General features: G+C 42.4%; 1 protein-coding gene across 1 annotated transcript in view; it reads left to right on the top strand.

Annotated features, from left to right (window-relative positions):
* Positions 1–460: 460 nt before the first annotated feature.
* TRPM7 (transient receptor potential cation channel subfamily M member 7) overlaps positions 461–15,436 on the top strand; it is a 53,234-nt gene continuing 38,258 nt past the window's right edge. The window contains exon 1 of the mRNA XM_042875684.1: positions 461–720. Coding sequence (XP_042731618.1) covers positions 718–720 — 3 coding nt within the window. The 5' untranslated portion in view covers positions 461–717. The remainder of the gene's footprint in view (positions 721–15,436) is intronic.

Below are 15,436 nucleotides of genomic sequence, written 5' to 3' on the forward strand. Positions count from 1 at the left end.
TCCAGGGCTGGTCACGGTCAGGCTGGGTGCCGTGCGGGCTGTGGTAACGGTAGAATGGATGCAGCCCACTCTGATTTTGCTCGTACTGAGCTTAAAAATGCGTTTGTCACTTTGAAGATGGTTGCTAAAGCTCACGTGTTTGCACTAAAAACGGATCAAAAAGGTGTCAAGCTCTCGGGCTGAGGGGCGGGAGGGCCGGGCCGCGCGGGGCCCCCGGCAGCCATGTAACGTGGTGTTGCGGGACGCCGGCCGAGCCCCAGCGCCGAGCGGGAAGGCCGAAGCTCGGCCCTCGTCCCGCCTCCACCCTGAGGGCGGCCGCGAGGAGCCACGCGGCGGGCGGGAAGCGGCGGGCAGGGCAGGGCGGGGCGGCCCCCCTCCCTCCTCCCGGGGGCGGTGCGCGCTGACGCGGCAGCGCCGCGGCTCTTCGCCGGCCGAGTCGCACAATTATGAGAAAGAGCTGCCGGGCCGAGGCCGCCGCCAGCGCTGGGTCCCGGTGCGGAGCCGAGCTAACGCTGTCCTCCTCGCCCCGCTCTTCCCTCCACCCCGGGAGCGACGTCCTCGCCCGGCTTCTCCCCACCCGGCCCTCCGCAGCCGCCGAGCTCAGCCCCGATAGATGGAGACAGGCCCCGCCACCGCCGACGCCGAACCACGAGCAGGAGCTGCCCGGCGGGAGGAGAGCCAGAGTCGGCGCCGAGACCCAGCCCGGCCCTGAGGAGAATGGTAAGGGGGCGGCGGGGGCGGAGGAGTGGGACCCGTCCCGGCCGCTCCGGGCGCTCGTTCCGCGGCGGGGCGGGGGATCCCGGGCTGTCAGCGCCGTGCCGGAAGGGGAGGCCCGGCCTCGTCCCCCTTCGGCGCCCGCCGGCGGCGCGGCCCGGCCCGGCCCTGCTCTCCCGCGTTGTCTCGAGCCGCTGGATGAGGCGCCCGTCGTTCCCGTAGCTTCTCCGCGCTGTGCCCGCGGGTCCGGTAGCGCCGCTCTGCTGCCCTCAGAGCCGGGGCTGCGCCGCTCGGAGGCCATCCGTCATAATGGCTTTTGCTGATAGAGTTCACGTGCTCGGTTCTCCGGGATGCGGTTCTTCTTTCATCTTTCTAGCAATTCATTTTTAAAGTGTTTTTAAGCGTTATCGCGTGTCTTGGGGAGCGTGCACCCTTACGAAGAGGTGCGGGAATCTCTGCGAAGAAAACAGTTTTAATTCTGGTGCTGCTTCTGGCTCTGGAGTTAAATTCAATTCTTCATCTTTATTAGTTCATTTCATAGTCGATAATTACTGAATTTGGAGTGAGCCAAAAGTGCTCTCACATCGTGATGGGAATCTTGAGTGTGGGGAGAGATCCGTGCATTTTGACACTGCTGGAACTTCTCAGATGCTTTGTTTGATGTTAAATAGAGTGGTGCTTTATTTTGCAGTATATTGCTCAAAACCACGCGGGTTCCCACTTACAAGTGTGACCATATCTGTCAGCTACGTAGAAATGGAGGCTTTTCTACAGTCTGAAAATCTGAAGCTCTTTCAGAAGGAAGCTGGAAGTGCAGCCTTCTGTCCTTGAAAGAAGCACTCACTGCCTTCCACCTGAGCCCTGCTCTGCTCTTCAGCTCCGGGGTGTTGGCTTTTTAAGTTTAGTTCTGGCATTCTGCTGGGCTCTCTTGACCTAGAAACATACTGATGGGTCTTAGCCATGACAGTTTCGTAAACCTATCCTTTGTAACCTGTTTGCAGTGTTTTTATGCTTTCCTGGTGGTTATCACCTGATACATGATATTTTGTAACTACTCTTCAGTCAGCCCAGATAAACAACCTGTTACAGGACATCCCATGGAGGTTTATTTTACTAAAAGTTTTTCTGCTGCTCCATCACTTTGTAGCAGCTTTTAAGAACTTCTGGAAGGTGTCCAGCCCTCAATCAGGGTTTGTTCTGAAGAGTGAGCAGCTCAATGTGGCTTTTGAGAGTTAAGCTTTTTATTTATTTTTATTTTTTAAGAGTGTACGTGTGAGATAAGTGTGTGCTGCATCATCCCTCATACCTTCTGGTACAATGCCACTCGACTTTGCTATTTAAAGTGGGGGGGAAAAACCTCTTGTGCGTGTGGAAGTATTCAGGCAGTTCTTGTACTATTTCTACTTCTGTTTCCTGATATTTTACTTTGATTTTTTTTTTTTTTTTTAGCTTGCTTGGAAGAGTAACTTATACTCATTGTACAAATAGAAGCATCTGAAGGTACCTTGAAATGTGACCTAACCTTTAACAGATATCTCACTTATATTTAAAAATTTTGTTAGATCATTTCCCATGCGGATTACCTCTTGGATTGCAGTACTCTATTGCATCTTAAACTTCTGCCTTTCTTGTTCCTTGATGTTCTTTGTAGTTCTAGTCTTGCCATATTCACCTTTTTGTCTTATCGCCTCCTCTCTGCTTGCTTTGCTGTGCTGGTGTGATAGACTTCAGCATCCCAACCCCTCTCCTTTCTCATGGTTATCTTTACCCCTCGCTGTGCTTCTTTCTTTCCTGGAAGTTTTGCACTAAGGCTAGAAAATTGCCTGCTTCTCTTTCATGTCCTTCCATGAGATGCATTCTCTTAATGATTTACTTCTACTGGACCATTGTGACAGCTGAATATTTTCTAAGCAAGCCAACATAACTCATACTAACATAGTTGGGTTTGATGTTGCCCATTTTACACCTGTACTCTCTAAGCAGATGTGTCAAAAAGTGTGTGTGGAGGGAAGAGATATGCTCTGATAGTCTGTGATTTATATGCTTGACAGAATTTTGCATAGTAAGTTGAATTTTCTTTCCCAGAAAGACTCCAATTAGTCTAATTGGGAGTTTAACACCTGGTGGTATTAAATTGTAAGCGGCACTTTTAATAAACTGACAGTGCCAGCATCTTGTCTGAGATAAGCCCAAATTAGAAGTTCCAGACTTTAAAGACGTAGTGGCTTGTGCACTGCAAAATCAATAGAATAATATTATGTACTTAACCTGAAAAATGTATCTTTTTTTTTTTTTTTTTTTTTTTTGAGAGAGAGAGAGAGATTTTTATTTCTTTTGGAATCTCTTTTCCTTTAACTGTGTCTACTTTGGCTTCAATAGTTGTGTGCCATACTAATTTGCTGAAAGAAGTAACATTGGTTCTATTTTTTGTTCCACTTCTTTAAAGGCAAACAGGCAGTAAGATAACATATGCGTTTTCCAGAACTGAAGTTTTACCTTTGAGGTCATGTTTCTTGTTTCTAATCTGAATAATTCTGTCTCACAGGGAGACACTCAGCAGGAGAAGTGAACTCCTTAATGTTACATGGAAAGCTATGTCTTCTTAGGAAAGTTGTCATTTTATTAGCATACAGCAATAAAATTAAAGCTATTCTGCATTAATAAGTATCAAACTCTGATAGTCATTGTTTGGAATGGCATTTTTATTAATTAATCTCCATAGTTCTCTTAAAAAGCTGAGATTCAACCACTGTCATCTGATCCTGCCCTTGATTTTCATGTTTGGTTTATCATAAGCAGCTTTGTCTTTCTTACCTTTCTTTTTCTCTTTTCCTTATGTATTCACAGCATTCAAAATTGTGTAAATGTAACAAATTCTGATCCCAGGAGTCTCTAGACTAGTGAGTAAGAGAGATACTTGGTGCATTGTAGCTTCCCTGGTTGAAGTTATGTCAGCTGGCTTTTCATTAGATAGATTATTGAGTAATGTCACTGTATGTATTTGGATAAGACAGTTTTATGGTCATTAAAGACAATGTCCCTCTTTCCCCCTGATTCTCCTGAGTAGCAGTGGCCTTTAACAATGATGATATGCTTCATAATTTCTATAAGGAATAGCAGGTAGCACTGACTGACCTGGGGATGAGCTCTGAAGAGGTTTGTTGCTTTCTTCACTGGCTCCAAATGTTTCTTTACCACTGTATTCCCCACAGTCTTGTACTCTGTTTTATTTCCTAATAGAGTTCTTTTGCAGTCCTAATGGAATGTGATCTTTTTACACAGAACTTACAACTTGCACTATGCTGTTCAGTTGCACTGATAAAGATTTTTGAGCTCTTTTAAGTGATTTAGGGATGGAGGAATAATAGCAAAACCTACTTACTTAGCAGCATCCCCCAGCTAGCATAATTGATTGGGTTAAGGTGAATTTGTTTTGTACTTTTTATTTTTGCTAAGCATATTGAAGGGTAGAGGAAGATAGACAGTAATTCTCCATTACAGAATTCTGAAAGTTGACTTTTTTACTAGCACGTGAATTTCAAACATTTCAGAGGAAGCACTTGGTTTTCTATCTTGGGGTTGTTTCTTCAGTTAAACCTCTCACCATTTGAAGGCAACTAACTGGATCTTTCTTTTTTTTAAGTCTATGTGTTTAAGTAAATGCATGTTTTTTTAAATAGCTTTGATAATCACCAAAAAGTAATAACAAAGTCAGAATAAATATTGCTCTCTCGATTAAAGATCATTTCCCCTCTTTCCCTCTAATGAAAGTTCAAAGGGAAGATGGGTTTGATCACTTAGCAAAAAAGACGCGCTCACACCTGGATAATTAGAATGTACAGGTCAAGGTGGCATGTCGATATATCATCTTCAACCTCTCCTGGAAATTATTTAACCTCCCTACCCCCCCCTTTTTTTTTTTTCCTCCAGTCTCCTTTACACCTATATTTTGGTAACGCGTAGAAGTGGAGGCAAGCTGTTTGAAAGCAGGGGTGTGAAAGCAGGGGTGTGATCCGCTTGCTTTAATTCCCAGCTTTGCTAGAGCCATGGTGCAGCTCAGCTGAAGTTTGTGGTTTTAATTTGCTGTTTTTTTCCCCGGCTGCTGTAATTTTTGCACGGAAGCAGGGAGGATGCAGATTGTGTCATTGCTGTAGGCAAGCAGAGGAAGTTCCTTGCCCATCTGTTCTTTCCAATGAGTGGGCAGTACTCCTGAAGGGATAATGACATAAAAAATCAGAGGAAAACTCAGCAGTAAACGCAGTTCAGTTATCCTTTTGTTCCTTCTCAAGAACTGGGGGAAAAGTGCTTCAAACGTATGAGAGATACAGGTAGAAAGATAACTGTGGTGCTGACTGTGGTGCTGAGAGTTTTGCAAAGCTGCCTTACCAAAGGGCTAGAATGTTCACACATGAACAATGATTTGACAGCTTACAATGAGAGGACGTTGTAGGAATAGTCTGTAAGGTAAATGTAGCCCTTAATTGCTAAGGAGCACAGCAAGTACAGTAGCAACTTGGCAGCATTTTAGAGCTGATTTAAGTTAGAAGCCAACTCATGCATTTTTTTCCCCTTAACTAATACAAAATTCACGTTACTGAGGTGGTAGGTCAGGATTAAATATTAATACTGTTTGTAATTTTTTAAACTTTTTTTATTCCCAAAATTAGACTACCTACAGAATTTCTTCAATAAATTGTTCTGTGAAGTCAGATCAGTGTTATGGGTTACTTTTATGTTAAGAGAAATGCTTTTTTTTTTTTCCTATTCACTCTTATGAACTTACTTGAAGGAGGATTTTCTGAAATGTTGGAACAGTATGCATGCGAAAAAGTGTGATTGCTGAGTTAGTGCATCCCAGACCATCTTTATTTCAGTTGAAGGAGGATGGTAGGTGACGTGCTAGCACACATTAGTTCAATTTCTATAGTTGCAAAGTCACAGTTTTGTTCAGTAATGAAGTTGGCTTTCTCTTGTGTGTCATTTGACAAGTGATGTCTTCACATGATGATCCGACTTGAAGATTATTTCAGAAACAGCCGATATGGAACCTGTGCAACCTTACTGCAGCTTCATTTTCAGCCTGTCTGTTGAGAACACCAGTTTACGTGCAGTGCTGATTTTATTCCAGTTCGTATCGTGTGTTTTGCGACGTGTTCAAGAATGATTAACACATAATTTTAAATAACGTGGGTAACTGTGTGCGTAGACTTTGCCTACATCTGGAAATTATAGATGTGAATCTTACCAATGTCTGGACTTACTGCTAATAATTACAAAACCGCACTTTAAAGTATAAAATAACAAACCCAGAAAAAGTTTGGTTTTGAGGGGCAAGTAGAGAAATCATTTCTGAAGCTTTTCCTCAAGTGCCATTGTTACCTCTATGGCCGCACTGCTGCCTGTGTTCTTTTGAAGTCATCTCCCTTTTGAGAGTGGTGTAGAAAGTGCCCAGATGCAGGATTAACAGGTCTTAAAATGGGCTGGATATATTTTTTTCTGAAATGCATGAACTGGATTAAAACATTTTGGGCAATTGAAGAAGAATTGACTATTCTCAAAATTTAACCCTGGAAGTGGTGAAACATCTCCTGGCTTCTCTGCAGCTGTTGAGTGACATTGAATTTCCTTTTAATCTCTTCCAACAGCTGGAAGAGTTCCCAGATACGTGACTTTGATGCATCCTCCATCATATGGATTGCCATCTCCTCTTTTCTATCTTTTTTTCTTTCTTTATCCTCAGGCTGACTTGAGACTTCGCAATGCTTTTCAGCTGAGCTTTAGTTACGTTGGGGTGACTGTTCTGATGCAAGGCTTTGTCGTGGCCTGACAGGCACTGGAGCTGCAGACCCTGGAGCTGCGAGTGTTCCTGTCAATGGGGCAGTGCTGGTGCTGCGGGCTGCGGAAGCTCCGGGTGTTCAGAAACCCCTTGATGTGGTGGCACATGTGAGTGCAAGAGTGAGTGTGTGCAGCCTCTTTCTGGATTAGAGAACATGGGAGCTATTTCAGGGGCTCTGGCAGCCTGGTCCTTGGTTAATGCTTCTATGTATTTTCTCTTGTGCACCAATACATTCCTTTCCAGGAACACTTTCACATTTACAACTAAATATAGTTGTAAATTAATTAAATTAATCTAGCTGAGTATTTCACCATGATATAACTCTGTAATTTTTCAAGCCTTGGGAAAGTGTCAGTTACAGTTTAGTCAGTTCTAACACAACAGTTACTGCAACTGAATACTGGCTTTTGTTTCATGCATTGTTCCCACTTCTCTCTCTGCCAACAGGTACTTATTTTCTTAATCTTGTCTACTTGATTCTTGCTGCCTTAGCTAAGAGATGAACAGAAGCAGTTCTTGCTTTAGGGTCCACTGTCTTGGATGTCCATGTTTGACTATCAGTCTTTATCCTGATACCTGCAAAGTTTTCCTCCTCCTAATATTAGTACTGTAAGGTGTTAATTGGTTTTTGTGGAATGCAGATTTGACAAACTTGTCTTTTAAAACTTAAACTTGTAGGTCTGTAAATGAATTTTTAGTTGCTCTGTTGGGAGAACTGTATTTCAAAAGCATTTACTGCCTAAAAATATCAAGACTCAGGGCACTTTTAGACTTCAGTCCACATCTTCCAATAATTCCTCACTACACTGACAGTTTAATTCCCAAGACTGTCCTGGAGTACCTGAGGTGTGAATACATGTATGACGGAGTAATAATCTCAGGTAAGCGGTGAGGTTGATGTTCAACACCATAACATCTGTAGTAGCCGCTCCTAGATCTGCTGGAATGCTCAGGTGTGGTTGCAGGTCAGTCTAAACCAGGCAGGTACAACCTCTGGGCCACGTGTGGCCTGGCACAGCCCCAGGCATGTCCCCAGCACTCAGCAACAACCGAGCCATTGGTGTGCTGTTAACACCGCCTGGGCTGAAGTCAGGGCACGGGGCGCAGCGCAGTTCTAGCTCGAGTTGTGGCAGATAATTTTGTGTGTGTTGATATGTTGGCTAAAAACATTCCCATGAATAGTGAAAAATACGCAGTCCTGCTTTCTGTTTTCATAAAGGAATTTGAGAATAGGTTTCAAGACTGCTGAGAAAAATGATCAGTTTTTTGGTACTTTTCTGACTCTGTTGTTAGTTAACATACACTATCTGAAAATTTTCGAATGGAATGTATAGAATTGCAGTCAGATGTTCAACTCAAAGAAGACATTGGTCATGTTGCTACTAGACTTTTATGAGACCTCTCTTACCAGAGAAGAATATCTCTCATTTCATAATCACACCTTATTTATGCCATTACTTTTTGGTGGTACATACATTTGTGAACAACAATTTTCAGAGATGAAGCACAGGAAGAATAACATTTCATCAAAAATCTCTGAAAAATGCCTTGAGAGTTCACAGAGAATTGCAACCACTTCCACTGAGCCAGACTTAGTTTCACAAAAACAAGGTCAGTTATCCCACTATTTTTGTTTCTGTTGTTCTTGTAATGTTTTAATTAAAAAAAGAAAAAAAAGAAGTTTTGTTAGTTATATACATTAACTGTATTTTATATGCAGGCAAGACAATTTCTCTTCCCTCAGTGTGGCCCAGGCAAGCCCAAAGGCTGCACATCTGTGGTGTAAACCCTTCTAAGCCCTAACTGTCACCCTTCCACTCCTCCCTTTGTGCATCATTCTGCTCAGTCAGTCAGCTGTTTCCAAGATCTGAATTGAATAAAAATTTTGTCACTTTGTCGGTTGTTTCCCTGAATCTGCTCTCCACATGACTGTGTAAATGCTGGCGCTGGTATGAGATATGATGGGATCGTGTGCAGAGTCTTAGGAAAATGGGGTTGTTTCACCCCAAACTTGACACTGGCTGTGAATTTGCTGTGGAAGCTTGTTCTGAGAGTTGATCTGTGCCATCACACTGGTAACTTGTGATTACTCTGCATATCACCTTCTCTTCAGGATTGTTTCCTAAACCTTACAGCTTTGTGTGCTGACATGGATGGAGCTGTGCCAGCACCAATCAGGTTCTGTAGCCTCATCAAAATAGAAATCAAACTGTGTTGCAGACTTTGTCTAATGGTGCTGCAGGCCTGGAGTAGCTATGCTTGAATAATTATGGTTTGGAGAGGATGTTTTCCTTGACCTTTTCTGAATATTCTCTACCAAGTATAAGTTAGCTAACATTTTTTTTTCAGAATATGCTGTGCTGCAGTCTTTCTTTGTGAACTGAGCCTGAACGAAGGTGGAAATCCCTCCCGTCAAGCTGTTTGTAATGGCAAATGATGCACTGCTGGTAACAGAACAAAGTATTTGCTCTCGCAAAATAAAATATTTGTTTTGTTGGTTTTTTTTCTTCCTCCATGATGTTAATGTGCTTATTTGCTTTTTCATGCTATTCCCATCCTTGTTTAAATTTCTGAAGAAGCTGAACCAGTTCATTTGGGGTAGGAGAGAGTGAAGCTGTGTTCTGCTAATGAGTTTAATAAAGCTCAGCACAGCAACCATGTGACCAAGTTCAAAGACAGTCATGTTGATGTACCACATCATTAAAATCGCATGTCTAATTAGCTTTGTGTAGTAAGCTCAATCCAGCAAACTAGTTTGTGGCTAGAGCTAGTCTGAAAAAGCCCAGCTTCCTTTCAAAGGCTGGCCCAGTGGTGGCTGTGATCATGCAAATACTGTTGGGCATAACTTCAATCACCTAAATAGGTTAAGTTATGTGCCTAAGTGACATGTAATTGGAGCCTAAAAATACCAGTTGTGCAATTGCAGAACTGTTAATCAGCTTTCTCTTCAATTATGAAAGTTAGTTAACCTACAGAAGTGGATGCAGCTGATGATATTTTAAATTACGAAGTATTGCCAGTTTCTCTTCTGTTCCCCAACTGTAGTGTTGTCCAAACAGTAGATTTCAGAATTCTGTTAAATAGCAAGAGTAAAAACCTGAACTAAAAGCATTAAAAGGCTGCGTGGCTGAGGGTGAGCTTCAGCCCAGAAAGTTTGGGAGGTGTTTATCTTGAAGGAATTCTTTCTCATAGGAGTAATCTTGTCCTAGGGAAAGAGTACTGAATTGCTGATACCAAAGCTGACAAATATTCTAGACAACTTTCTAGGAAATTAGTATGGTCTCGTGTTGCAGTACCTGTGATGCAGAGCTAGTTGGAAGGGGCTTGTTCTTCCTGATTTCACAAGCTGTTGTTTGCTGACGCTGCTGAAAACTTTCATGTTTCACAAAAGTTCACGGGGCAGCCTTTTGGACACTTGCCTTGGCCTGGAAGAGAGACACTAAGCAAAGATGTGGAGATAGGGGTGGACATTAACCTCCAAAACTGGCAGTGTAGCCAGAGGCATTGAAAAATGGAATATCCCCTTAACTAACCTTTGTCCTTTAGTTTGTTCCAGCTTCAGAAATGCTTTTGATGAGGATTTATGCCTTTGCCTCGTTGAGCAGTTGACCTTACTTTTTCTTTCTTTTATAAAAATGTTATGCAGAAAAATCCTTTGATAGTTTTTAAGCCATAAGAAAATCAGCTTGTATGCACACAGTTTTATTCTTAAGTTCTACCTCTTTATGTAGAGCTGAGGGACTCTTCACTTCTAAATTCTATGTAGTTGTTTCAAATGCATTAGTAGAACAGTGTGGTGTTGTTAGGTTGGTTATGTAGGGAAAAGGCAGAAAGCACTGAGCATGCATGTCCTGGTTTCAGCTCCAAGCTAGTGTTACAGATGACTGTTCTGCTAACAAACAAATCATTGTTTGAATGCATCAGTCTGGTTGTATTTTCTGTTTTGTAGACCATGAGAAGTATTTGCTGTGAAAATAATCACAGTCACTTGCTAGACAAGTGACAATACTATAAACTTTGGGCTGTGCTTTCTTCCTGGTGTAGAAAATGTACAAGACTTGGGGAGAGCAGCAGATGTCATGTAGCTTGACGTCAGCAAGGCTTTTGACACTGTCTCCCATAGCATCCGGGCAGGTAAGCTTAGGATGTGTGGGATATGTGAGTGGACAGTGAGGCAGGTTGAGAACTGGCTGACTGGCAGACCTCAGAGGGTTGTGATCAGCCGTGCAGAGTCTGGTTGTAGGCCTGTATCCAGTGGTGCTCTCCGATGGTCAGTCTGGTCTTGTTCAGTGCCTTCATCAGTGACCTGCATGAAGGAATGGAATGCACCCTCAGCAAGTTTGTTCATGATATGAAGCTGGGAGGAGTGGCTGACACATTGGGAGGCCATGCTGCTATTCAGAGAGACGTGGACAGACTGAAGAGTTGGGTGGAGACAGCAAGGTCAAGTGCAGAGTCCACACTTGGTGAGAAATAACCACATGCATCAGTACAGGTTAGGGGCTAATCTGCCCTGTAGAGAATGGCCCGGGTGCCCTGGTGGACAACAGGATGGTCCTGAGCCAGCAGTACGTCCTTGGGGCAAAGAAGGCCATACAGAATTGAAGAGCTTCTTTACTTTCAGGATGCCACGGCACTGCCTGCCAGAGAGGCTGTGGAGTCTCCTGTGAAAATATTCAGAACCTGCTAGGACGCTTCCCTGTGTGACCTGCTGTAGGGAACCTGCTTTAGCAGTGATTTGATCTGCATCATCTCCAGAGGTCCCTTTCAACCCCTCCAATTTCGTGATTGTGTGAATGTTATTCTTAAACCCAGGGTATCTGCTCACCTAATACATGACCTTAGGCAATGTGTTCTTCCTTTGCTGGCAGCTCTCCAAGAAATAAGGCAACAGCAGCTTAGATTCCCTTCCTTCCTGAACATCAGGAGGCAGTTACTTAAAAAGAATGCCTTTTTTCATGACAGATCTGTGATCTTTCCTTGAATGCCTAGGCTGAGCATGCTCTGGGAGATTATTTTGATGCATCTTGACGGTATCCTTAGATCAGCTGTGCTGTTTGCCAATGGGGTTGCCTTAATTCCTTTGTTCCCACTCTCATTGTGACCATGTGGTTCTTTCTGCTGCCTTAGTTTTTGCATCTGAATCAGTTAATTCTGACGTCAAAGCTACTTGCTATCTGCTTTCCTGGAAATAATGTTATGCAGGCTTGGGGAGCTGGGTGACCTCCAGAGAGCTGGTGTGGGACTTCTGGTGGGAGGAAGAGACAGGGGCACGTCTGGGGAGAGGATGGGAGGGCACAGTGGTGACTTGCTCAGCTTGTCTTCTCTGATGGTGCCTGCACTGTATGACTTTAAGGCTTGCATCTGTTAAAACAAGTATTTCTCATTATCTTTTTGTTTTGCTATTGCCGGAACACCGCTTCAGTACTCTTGACTTTATTCTAGAATTCTAGTCTGCTTTCACTCCTTTCCCTCAGTGAGCTGCTGAGGAGCTCAAGGCAGTTTAATCCATCTTTGGCAGGGCTCTGTGCCACATATCACTCAATGTTGGTGGATTTAACTGGAAATGAGTAGCTGGAAAAAAATGAAAATAAACAGCTGAAGTGGTATTGTGATCTTACAGTACCATTTAGATTAGCCTTCCCTACACCCTGCAAATAAATAAATAAAAATAATCATGCATTTAATTTGAGTGATTAATTTGAGTGATTATTTAGGCTTGTAGTATTTAACATACATGTGTTACAGGTAGCTTGTTCTTATGGGAAGCCTGCAATTCTGCGTTAACACTGGGTAGAAGAGCTGTAAAATCTGTAACATCTCTGTAACATCTTCCATCTCCTTCAGCAGAGGATGACTGTATCATTGTGCATTTAACAAAAGCCAAGAGAAAAGATTGAGTCTGCAAATTGTACATCCTATGGAATTACCAGCATTGCTTTGACCTTCTTTCAGTTAGGGAGCAGCCGTTTGGAATGGATCTCTAGATTAGCCTTGTGAGAAACCAAGAAAATAAGATCAAGTAGCTCAAACAACTGATTGTTCATCCCAGAAACAGGATGGAAATCATTAGAAGTGTGCCTATAAATGAGGATTATATATCATTTCTGTTTTAAAAAAAAAAGCTACTTTTACATTTGCCTTGATAAACACAGTTAACTTTTTTCTTTGTGCTTTTCTAGAATAAACAGAAACTGCCCACATATTTTTAGTGGGGAACTTTATCTTCTGATAAGAGTTAGGTCAGTGGGTGTCTATAGAATGCTGTTGCGTTACTTTGCCTGGAGATTAGGGTTGAAGTCAGTGTACACTCTTGAGCAACCACAAGCTTAGCTAGCTCTGTTATGAGAGCTAGTTCTTTGTGCTGACAGGCAGTGAAAGCCTAACTGAGTCTAGTAATTTGTTAATGAGCTGAATGTCAGAATACTGAAATCTATAGTTCTATATCAGGTGAACTGAACTATAGCTAATTCTTGTTTTCTCCTAATCTGCTTCCCTCTCATTCTACTTTCTCCATCCTGTTTTCATCTCTAACAACTCTGCTGTGGAGTTGACCAGAATGGTAGCTACTGTAGCTAGCAAATAATGTCTTACTTGTGTGCACAAATGTACAGGCTCAGAGAATATAGAGAACAGGAGTGAAGACACTACACCCTACCACAGCTCCTAGCACATGTGCTCCTCTTACCAAGAAAATAAAGGCACTTCAGAGATTGTATGACTAATTCCTGTCTCTGTCAGACCACAGGTCAAATGCTCATAATTTAAAACTAGCCTAATATCAATAATTTCTCTAATCTGAGTTGTGTTGACTTGTGTTGACTACATAAAGTGAGTTTTTATTAGTACTCACCGTAAAAGTGAACAAAATTCCAGATCTGTTTCAGGCAGCTCTTTGACTGCATATTTGCTGATGGGCCTTGTTCCTGATGCTGATGATTCTGGTTGTAATCATAAATTGGTTCTCCTTGTTACTGTGTCTAAAGACAAATTATTTGAAATTTCATTGTGCTTAACAGTGATCTGGTGCTGTCACCTACTTGGCATGTACACTGGTATGTTCTTCTGCTCGTCCTCTCACCTATGCTACTCAGAAGTATTATAGATCTGTAGTAATTTAAACATGGGTGGAAGCCTTTCTTGTTTGTTTTTAATTTTAAGGTATTTTTAATTTAAAGGTACTGACAGGGTTGTCTGAGGCCAGCTATGTCAAACATTGCTTAGTGATAACAAAATTCCAATGCTCTAGTGGGTTAATAATAGCCTGCTTGGGTCAGCGGGCACCAAAATCCAAGCTGTGATGATAGAGAAGTCCCTGTCTTCATATGACATTAAAAATAAGTCAGATGTGTCAACAAAGCAGGGTAATAGGTGGTAGAGCAAGACCAACAACGTATGCCATTGCAGTTTATTTTTATCATTCTAATGTGCTTTAGCATATAACTAATTAATCAGATGTTCTTGCACTTCATGAACAAAAAAGAGAGGACCTTCTTTAAATCTGAAGTCCAAACAGAACTGAAATCTGTCTTTGCTGCATTATATGAAGTCAATTTGCAGCCTCTATGCTTCCTCTGAATAATGGCAGCCAGAGCTCATCTTATGATTTGAAAGAAAATTTGAGGGTGGGATTAATTGTTTGGAAGGTGTCGGGAGTCCTTCCTCACCACTGTACTTCCTGAGCTAACTCATTTTTCACATCTGTGATTGTACTCCCTGTGTGATGGGGAAGGGACAGCCAGCAGATCCAGGCTCTGCAGATTGTTTTACCTCTGATAACTTGCTCCAAGTCTTATTCCTTCCAAAAATAAACCAGGAGTTAATGGGATGCCTGTTCATCCACTCTCCATGGCCTACATGAGGTGAGCCGTGTATTTGCGAGAAGTGGAGAGTATGAACTGAACTAATTCTCTTGTGCAGTAAATATGATGAGGCAGAAAATGCAGGGCTTGTAGCAGATGTGCACAGAATGACCTGCTGTGCCCTACGGGAGGGACCAGGGAGAAGGACCATCCTTGATACTCATAGAAATTAACTGACCCACTTAAAAAAAGACTTGGCATCATTTCATTAGTGTTGGTAAGTGTGCTGACTTAACTTTACCTTCCTGCTGGTGCGTAGACTTGTAATGTGCTGGCAACAAGAAGATAAGAATAGCTGTGGACTGCAGATAAATCAGTGCTGAGGGAGGTGAAAACGATGCAGTTTTATCACTGTGGTTGAGGAAGGAAAAGTAGATTGTGTATTTAAAAATGTAAGCCGTTTGGGATTGTTTTATATTGGTGCCTGGACATCCTTAAAAATGAGTTTTGAATGAGGGACTGGAAGAAATAAGTTGGGAGTGTTCAATGGGCTTGAAAACGTTTCTGTGCGCTTTTACTATCTTTATTTTTTTGGAATATTTGGAAACTTTGGAATATTAAGTTCTGTATATGAACTTGTGGCCTTCAAACTTAAGTCTGCAAAAGAAAAGAAAACCAACTCATTCTTTGCACTTGTTTGGTGGAAAAATTCCCACAGGAGCTGCCCAGGTTCTAAACAGCACGTTAGAATCATTTTCATCAAGTTTGAGAGAACACTGTAAAAATCGCCTTTGACAAATCCCAAGTACTCTTTGCATCCAAAACTGCAGACGGATTTGGTGAGTTAAGTGGTGGCTGTGTTATGTCAGAGAAGAACTTGACAAAACAATAGCTGCTCTGTTAGAGACCTGGGCTGCTGTGAAAACTGTTCAGAGCAAATCTCCTGAACTGTTCCGTAAAGAATAGGATTGTTGAAGATTTGTTTTCGGCACTAAGAGAGCCATTGATACAGAGATGCATATCTGTGCTTTCTGGCTCAGTTGAGATTTGTTTCTGAATGTGGCCTGCAGTAGAATTGACAGAA

This window comes from Lagopus leucura, unplaced genomic scaffold (assembly GCF_019238085.1).
Source record: "Lagopus leucura isolate 7727_CA_CO unplaced genomic scaffold, USGS_WTPT01 Super-Scaffold_100015, whole genome shotgun sequence".
Lineage (NCBI taxonomy): Eukaryota > Metazoa > Chordata > Aves > Galliformes > Phasianidae > Lagopus > Lagopus leucura.